The sequence below is a fragment of the Staurois parvus genome, unplaced genomic scaffold (assembly GCF_062004578.1).
Source record: "Staurois parvus isolate SC_StPar_1 unplaced genomic scaffold, SC_StPar_1.0 ptg000503l, whole genome shotgun sequence".
NCBI classification, from domain to species: Eukaryota; Metazoa; Chordata; class Amphibia; order Anura; family Ranidae; genus Staurois; species Staurois parvus.
In genome coordinates, this window is record NW_028318299.1 from 900408 (window position 1) to 909989 (window position 9582).

General features: G+C 49.1%; 1 protein-coding gene across 1 annotated transcript; it reads left to right on the forward strand.

Moving 5' to 3' along the window:
- The first annotated feature begins 6877 nt into the window (after positions 1-6877).
- Positions 6878-9010, forward strand: LOC149451964 (uncharacterized). Its single transcript, XM_089689917.1, has one exon. It carries the CDS (start codon positions 6878-6880, stop codon positions 7673-7675), a length of 798 nt encoding a protein of 265 aa, XP_089546043.1. The 3' UTR covers positions 7676-9010.
- The last annotated feature ends 572 nt before the right edge of the window (positions 9011-9582 follow it).

Here is a 9582-nt window from a genome sequence, read left to right on the forward strand (position 1 = left end):
ATGATGATAATTAAGATGGCGCCTTCATCTGGAGTCTCACCCTTGGTGACTCATTAGGAGAAAAGTATCTTTTAATGTAAACAACCCCCATAAAAGGGAATGAGTCTCTTTGGGGACAATGATTGGAAGATATCAACACGGATGGACGAACACGCAGAAACCCAGTGGACTTTTCACCCAATCAATGTATATGCTTTGCCTGCATCATAAGCCCTATAAATGATACTGTTAGTTCCTCAATAAAACAGAATTTTAGGAAGTTGGCATTACTGCGAGGTGTCAGTGTCTTACTTCCACGTGCACGTATTCTCATATTAATTTGGCTCACTGGTAGATCACGGTAAATGGTCTGTAAGTGACCTAGTCCAAGACATTTGGCGCCCAGCGTGGAGCCCGGGTTCTGAACACGGGATCAGCCCGACCCAGAGTGGATGAGGGGGACCGTGGAGCATTCCAGACGCGGAGACTGATCACCTCCAAAAGCGGTAAGTGAATTTTTATGTCTAATAATTCCTTACCTGCGTAGTCTGGAATTGCTCAGCGGGACTACTCACCCGTCTGGCTGTCCGTTGATCAGCAAAGTGACAGGTATACTTGCCCGGGGCTCCTTTGAACCCACCTGTCAGTGTAACGTCATCTACCAGTGTGATATGTCTTGTCTTTTGTGTTGTCTGGCTGTCTGTGTGTACCAGTGTGATTGGTTGGCTTGTTGTTGATGCGCCTGTGAGGGAGGGGAGAATTACGGCAAAATATTCCTCGTCAGGAGTGGACAGGAAACACTCTGATTTGAGAGAGGGTGCCGGGCACTCGCAGTCGTGGTGATGGTGACTGTCGAGGGGAAACTCGTAGTCGCAGTAATGGTGACTCGAGGGAAAAAATAACCACAGCCAGGGATTGGCTTGTGGGGGAAAAAGAAAACTAAAAAAAAAAAAAAAAAAAAACATTTTACTCCCGACAGGCGTGTCTGAAATACTATGTCATGATCACACTGTGTATGTGGATTAATGTTTGGTGTACACCACGAAAGAGTGGGGATTCGTGAAAGTACTACAAGTAGTGGTACGGTGACAATCGTAGATCCTGATATATTGGTTTACAGGGTTAATGTACATTATTCTCAGTGTAGCTGAAAAATAGGGAAGTTACTGGAGGAGAAGAAGGGGGGGGCAAAGTGCTGCGTGCTGTCCGTGGGTTCTGTTTAAATCGTCTCACGACACAGCACTTTCAGAACAAGAGAGAGTGACGGCTTTGGGGACCACCTTAGGGTCCCCGGGAGGAAAGTAAAACAAAATGGGACAGAAACTTATAAAGCCAGAGAACAGTCCGTTTGCTTGTGAACTGGTGGAGGAAGCTGTGTAAAGAGAAGAGAGGGCTTCTAATGAAGCATAACATGTTAAAGACAGCAGAAACTTGGTTTAATGTGGCCCGCACCTTACATCAGGAGGGGTGGGTGGAGCAAAAACTGAATCAGGAGTTGTATATGTATATTACAGGAAAGGAGATGCGCCCGGCAAGGCGCCGCCCCCCTATGATGATGGCCCGTCCTGGAGGTGCGAGGCATGTGGAAATACAGGAAAGCCCCACCCCGAGAGTCCATATTTTTGCATACCGTGTAATCAGAACCTCCGGATATGTAAGGGGTGTTCAGTTAAGAATCCGGGGTGGGAGGAGATTTGCAAGGGATGTGACCGGAAGCTGACTATGCAACATCCGATGCTTCCAACTCAGTCACCTCCATTTCCGCCTCCGGCCCCGCCCCTTCCGCCCTCTTCAAAGATGGCGGCGCCCAGTGAGGCCACCGGAAGCCATGTTGACTCTGGGCTTAGTACACCGATACACCATACACACCCCATACCAGCTACCACCTTGTGCCCAGTGCTTACTGTCTCTGGCTCCCAACCACCTTCGGCCCTCCACACACCCCTAATGCCTGTAGTACCACCACCACCAAAACAAACAGAGGCTTCAGACCAAGTTGAACTGAAGACACCCACAGAATGGCAGGGCTGGAATTTTACAGATGTGGTAACCCCTACCTCTCTGCCAGACAGAAGAGGATGGGCTCAAGAAAAGACAGTGGCTGCGGCAGTCCGCCAGGGTACCCGAGAGGATGATGCTGTTTCCATTCGTTCCCAACAGAATGATCCGTTCTCAGAAGGCCATGGTCCAGAAAGCAAACCACTCGTTCAACTTCCCCCAACCACACAACCCCAACGTCAAAAATTATCTATGTATGAGTCTGGAATGGAAGCAGACTCAGCACCTCATCCCTTTTCTTCCACTTACCACAATCCTGTCTATCGCCCCCAAGGATCTGAAGGAGACCATCCCCGCCCGGTGCCCAACCTACCTGATGCTCCTATCATGTATGTGGCCTTCACTCCATCCCAAGCCTCCGCACTAGTCACAACTCTCCCGGACCCGGAGAAACACCTGATGCCTTTTTACCGGCGCATAGCCCAGATCCACAAGACCTATTCCACAGCCTGGAGGGATTTGGTCAGTCTGTGTGAGATCAAGGCTGGGGATGCATATTGGCCGATAATGGAAAAGGATCTCACCAGAGTAAAGCCAAATGAGGACACCACTTATGCCTCGGGAATTTCTTTCTGTGACCAGTTGCAGCAGTGGGCCAGAGAGAGACTGGCGGACCAGGCAACCACATTGCAGGACATTACCCAAGACAAGACTGAGTCGGTGGAAAAGTTCCATACCAGACTAACACAGGTGTTTACAGACCTGGGATTCAGTGTCCATAACAAGGTACATACTCAAATGCTGGCCTCTGCATTTGTATCAGGACTAAAGGAGTCTGTTCGCAAGGGTTTGATCACTGCCCGTCCAGAGTACCGTACCCTCCACCTGGATATACTGCTATTGGTGGCAAAAGGTCTAGAGACCGCCCAGGTGGCCCGGAAGCCGGCACCACTCATGTTGTCGGCTGGAGAGCAGGTCCCCAGAAGAAACCCACTTGTTTGCTTCAACTGTGGAAAACCAGGACATTTCAGAAGGAAATGCAGAGCTCCCAGACGTTCACGACGACTCAATGACTACAACTCAGGGTGGGAAGAGTCTGCAATGCCACCACCTCCACCGCTTCCAGGACCAACACGCGCAGGCCCTACCCAAGAACATTTGAACCTTCTCCAATAGGACAGGGGCAAGCCTGTGTCCACTCCCCTTATGACAGTTTCTTCTCATGGATATGGTGCTAGTGGGCCCCTAGCAAAGGTCACTGTTCCCATTGAGGGACATCCTCCGGAAGTTTCAGGCCGCCCCTTGCCAGACCATGTAGAACAGGCCTTACAGGAGCTGCCACTCACTCTTTGGTCCACCGGACCTGAGGATATTGGCCATCTGAAAGTTACTACAGTGTTAGTCCAGCTTAAGCCTGGAGCACCATTGCCACGGAAGCCTCAATACACTCTGAAGCAAGCCCAGATGGACGCCATCTCCAAACAAGTCAATATACTTCTGGAAAATGGGGCATTAATTCCCTGTGTGTCCCCATGCAATACACCCCTTTTCCCAGTGAAGAAAAAAACTCCAAAAGGTGAGCCCACCAAATATCGCATGGTTCAAGATCTGAGAGCAGTCAATGAGGCAACTATTTTGGAAACCCCCATTGTACCAAACCCCCACACCCTGCTTGCAGGGGTACCTCCCACAGCCCAAGTGTTCACAGTTATTGACTTGGCCAATGCCTTCTTCAGTGTTCCGCTGGACCCCTCTTGCATGTATCTCTTCGCCTTTACCCATGCTGGCCAACAGTATACCTGGAGAGTTATGCCCCAAGGGGCCCAAAATTCGCCAAGCCAATTTACAAAGGCCATGACATCTATCCTCAGCACCTGGCAACAGTCACACCCGGAAGTCATAGTGCTCCAATATGTGGATGACTTGCTCCTATGTGCCACCAACCATTCTGAAGGAAAAATCGCCTCTCTGAGCCTCCTCCACCACTTGGCTGAACAGGGCTGCAAGGTTTCTAAGGACAAGTTACAGTGGTGCCAAACTTCTGTCATTTTCTTAGGACATTGCATTTCCCAAGCCACTCGTCACCTCACACCGGATAGAGTACGGGCTATCCAGAATGTCCCAATACCTCAGGGACCAAAAACCCTGCATGCTTTTCTAGGGTTGGTTTCCTATTGTCGTTCCTGGATCCCAGAAGCTTCCGTCTTGATGCAGTCCCTTTATGATGCCCTGAAATCTGAACCCTTTTCCCTGACAGAAGAAGCTGTACTTGATTTCCATCGCCTGAAAAAAGCCATCTCCACTGCACCTGCATTAGGTCTACCAGATTATGATGAGCCCTTCAAGCTTTTTGTGGCTGAGAGACAGGGTCATGCAACAGGAGTTCTGGCACAACGCCATGGGGGTCGCCTCCGGCCTCTGGGTTATTACTCCTGCAGGCTAGACCCGGTTGCACGAGGTGGTCCCTCCTGTCTGAGGGCTGTTTTTGCTGCTCATCTTCTTCTGGATAAAACGGCAGATTTGGTCTTAGGACATCCACTCACACTTCTGGCCCCCCATGGCATTACCGCAATACTGAACCAAACCCAACCAAAACATCTATCTGTCGCCAGGCATCTGCGACTGCAAGGCTCCCTTCTTTTACCTGATCATGTCACCCTGGTCAGATGCACCCAGATAAACCCTGCAACTCTTCTCCCTCTTCCAGGGGGGGGGGGGGTAGACGAAGCAGAAGAAGACACCGAAGACATGGCACCAGAGGATGTGGTACATGACTGTTTGGGACTTATGCAGGCAGAAACTACACACCTACCAACAGTCCATGATACGCCCCTATCAAATCCTGACTTAATACTTTTTGTGGATGGATCCCGCTTTGCAGATAATGCTGGCACCTACCACACTGGATATGCTGTGACTACCGACACAATGGTACTGCAAGCTAGACCTCTTCCACCTTTTATGTCTGCACAAGAGGCTGAACTAAGGGCCCTCACCAAAGCCTGTAAATTAACAAAAGGAAAGACAGCTAACATTTACACGGACTCCAGATATGCACTGGGGGTTGCACTTGATTTTGGCCTAATCTGGAAAATGAGGGGCTTTCTCACGGCAGCTGGGACTCCTGTAAAGCATGGAAAGGCGATCAACCACCTTATGGAAGCACTTTTACTACCAGCCCAAGTGGCCATACTGAAGGTGAAGGCCCACGGTAAATTGACCACTATGGAAGCAAAAGGAAATCATCTGGCAGACATGGCTGCTAAGCAAGCTGCGGTCAGGGAGCAGGAAGAGGATGAAGAGATGTGCAGTGAGGTGATGCCTGTGCTAATTCATCAGCCCAAGGACAACCAACTCCAGGAAGCCCAGGATAATGCTTCAGAAGAAGAAAGGAAGGAATGGATGCAGAAAGGAGCAGTTGAGGACAAAGGATTGTGGGTGGTGGGGAAGAAGGTTTTGCTTCCCAGATCCTTATATCCGGCAACAGTGCAGTGGGCACATGGAGCGTCACACCTGTCCAAGATGCTAATGAACTCTTTGATCAGTAAATACTATGTGGCACCCGGAATTACGGCTTACACAGACAGATTCTGTAAGTCTTGTGTTGTATGTGCCAAGTGCAATCCTGGAAGACCTGAGAAACCTCCAAGCAAGCATCTGGCCAGGGCACTATATCCATTTCAGAGGATCCAGATAGATCATATCCAGATGCCAAAAAGTGGACGATTTGAATATGCCCTAGTGGTGGTGGATATGTTCTCAGGATGGCCAGAGGCATTCGCAGTAACCAACCAGACGGCAAGAACCACTGCCAAGAAGCTGCTCACGGAGATAGTCTGCAGATACGGAGTGCCCGAGGTGGTTGAAAGCGATCAGGGACCGGCTTTTACTGCCAATGTCACGAAAGAGATCTGGGGGGCTCTGGGGGTCACACTTGCGTTTCACACACCCTATCATCCCCAGAGTAGTGGGAAGGTAGAGCGCCTAAATGGGGTCCTGAAGTCAAGAATGTTAAAAATGGCCCAAGAGGTAGGCATGGGATGGCCGGACAGCTTGCCTATTGCTCTTTTCAGCGTTAGATACACACCAAGGGGAAGTCATGGGTTGTCTCCCTATGAGATTTTGTTTGGGTCCGCCCCTAGACTGGGTACCTACTATCCTCAACAATTACAGTTGCAGTCTGACTCATTGACAAAGTATGTGATATCTTTGGCACGTGTGTTGACTAATATCCATGCGCAAGTTTTCTCCTCCATTCCAGATCCTGAGGCGGACACTGGAACGCACACTTTGCAACCTGGAGACTGGGTCTTGGTCAAGAAGTTTCTGCGGAAACATACATTGGAACCCAGATATGACGGTCCCTTCCAGGTGCTTCTGGTGACGGCCACCTCAGTGAAGCTAGAAGGAAAGAGTACCTGGATCCACGCCTCTCACTGCAAGAAAGTTGCACCCCCAGAAGACAACTAGAACATGAGACTATACACATATATCCTTTTGTATGTGCTTTCGGGAATGGGTAGGGGACAAAGAGTGGCAATCACAAGGGAAGGTGGGACACCCGAACAGAGTGGCCTGATAACATTTTGGTACAATTCTTCCAACACCCGTGTGGCCACTTTTGCCTTTGACTTCTGCTTCATAGCGCCTTGTCCGAAACAACCTTGGCAGTGTACTACGTATCAGGATCACTCCAGTAGTATATATATGTGTGACGGATGACTATTGGGGAGACAAATGCAGATACTGGGGCTCAGTAGGATGGAATACGGGGCCTGACTGGGGGTATAAACCGCTAAGTGCCTTAAACCGCAAAGATAAAAATGGGAAGAGCCTAATTGATAGATTGACTATATTTAAAAAAGGCACATGTTCATATGAAAACCCAACAGGGAGAACTATGCCACTCACCCTCACCATAGAGAACCCCAGCCCAGGAGATGAGGGGCTTTACTGGTTGGGATACTGGGGACATGGGGGAGTGATGGGACAATTCTGGATAAGGGATATGTATAGATCAAACCGATGGAAATCTTCCAGAGATACTGCTCCCACCTATAACCCACTTATGCCAAAGATCAAAACGTTGGCAGAGATGGTGGCCATAGCAAACCCTACATACGAAGATACTATAGCAGTAGAAACCGGCCTCTCAGACACTAATCTGTGGTTAGAATGGATGAGATACAATGCAAACTCGCATAATAAGTCCAACTGCTATGTGTGTGGGCATGCCAGACCACATCTGGGGACGGTGCCACTAACCCCACCAGATTCCATAGAGGAGTGTGTCTTAAGCCTGTATACTAACATCTCTACGAACCAGTCTTTATGTGAGGACTGGAAGAAGCGTTACCCCTTAATCCAAGGAGACGAAAAGGCCCCAAATGGTTTAACCATATATCCCGGTAATTATACCTGCTATGCCAACTATGAGGGAGGAGGAAGGTTTCTGGGGAACTTCACAAAGGGATTCTGTGCTGCTTATAGTACAGCCCGGTCAGATCTCACCCAGAACCAGGTCATGTCATTGGGGGATATATTCTGGATCTGTGGTGATCAGAAGATTAGGACCCAACTGATGGGGAAATGGAGAGGGGAATGTACCCATGCCAATGCCATAATGCCATTGCACATCCTCTCAGATCCATTACTTAAGGGGCCGCCTAACCCCCTCCATGCAACCAAGCACAAATGAAGTGCCCCACAAGGGAGTTTTGACCCCCATGTCTATATAGATGCGATAGGAGTCCCAAGGGGGGTACCCGATGAATTCAAGGCCAGAGACCAGGTGGCCGCGGGATTTGAATCCCTATTCCTCTTCATCACTGAGAACAAGAATGTAGATTGGATAAACTACATCTACTATAATCAACAACGGTTTGTAAACTACACACGAGATGCCCTCAAGGGGATAGCAGAGCAGTTGGAGGCTACTTCTAACATGGTCTTTCAAAATCGTATGACACTCGATATGTTATTAGCTGAAAAAGGGGGGGTCTGTAAAATGATACCAAAGACCATGACCTGCTGTACGTATATCCCAGATAACACAGGCCCAAATGGGAAGGTGACACTGGCCATCAAGAGGTTGGAGGACCTGTCAAATGAGCTTAAGGAAAACTCAGGTATTACACATCCCTGGGATCAGTGGTTTGGATGGCTGAGTGGCTGGCAGAAAGCCCTCGCCCAAGCAGGGGTGGTTATCCTGGGTATTATCATTCTAATGGCAATAGTCGCCTGCTGTGTGATCCCTTGCATTAAGAGGCTAATAGGAAACGCTGTGAACGAGATCTCCCCTACATTCCTGAACTATAACAATGTTGAACTCCCCCGTGAAGAAAGGGAATCCTATACTCCCTTACAGACTATAGCCCCTGATCATCATATTTCAGACTTATAAAAACAAAAGGGAATGCTACAAATTTCCCCCCCTAACAGAAAACTATAAACAGGGAAAGATAGTGCCTGACTGTGGCCTTCTCAGGACGTATCGAGACTCTAGGGATGGATTAGCCACTCAGGGGCTCTATATGCGTCTTAAAAGAGTTCCAGAGGGAGGGCCACCAGGCAGTTAGGACATCAGAAGACATAGGGACAGTCAGGAATAAAATAGCCATTTTAAGGGGGGATTGTAGTGGATTGTGATAGACAGTCCACGTTTTATTAGATGATCAGTAAAATGACAATTTTATAGTCTTGCTACTGTCTGTATCTTGCTCTTTAAATTCCTTACTCTCTTAAGTAAACAATCAGATATAGGGTGACGGAACAATGATGATAATTAAGATGGCGCCTTCATCTGGAGTCTCACCCTTGGTGACTCATTAGGAGAAAAGTATCTTTTAATGTAAACAACCCCCATAAAAGGGAATGAGTCTCTTTGGGGACAATGATTGGAAGATATCAACACGGATGGACGAACACGCAGAAACCCAGTGGACTTTTCACCCAATCAATGTATATGCTTTGCCTGCATCATAAGCCCTATAAATGATACTGTTAGTTCCTCAATAAAACAGAATTTTAGGAAGTTGGCATTACTGCGAGGTGTCAGTGTCTTACTTCCACGTGCACGTATTCTCATATTAATTTGGCTCACTGGTAGATCACGGTAAATGGTCTGTAAGTGACCTAGTCCAAGACACGGGGCCAAAACCAGAGTGTGGAGCCACAGTGTGGCGGTGGAGGCAGCAGCAATGGGAGGCCATACAGCACCCTATGACAAAATGGAACCCACCAGCAGTGTGAGGAGACCTGAAAGTGGCACATGGCAGAGTGTGGCGATGGAGACAGCAGCAATGGGAGGCCGTACAGGGACCCATGAGACACTCTGGACCTGGCAGCAGCGTGAGGAGGCGGTACAGGGGCCCATGGCAGATTAGGGGCCTGGCAGCAGCAATGGGAGGCCCGTAATCTGCCAGCACCCTATGACAAAATGGAACCCACCAGCAGTGTGAGGAGACCTGAAAGTGGCACATGGCAGAGTGTGGCGATGGAGACAGCAGCAATGGGAGGCCGTACAGGGACCCATGAGACACTCTGGACCTGGCAGCAGCGTGAGGAGGCGGTACAGGGGCCCATGGCAGATTAGGGGCCTGGCAG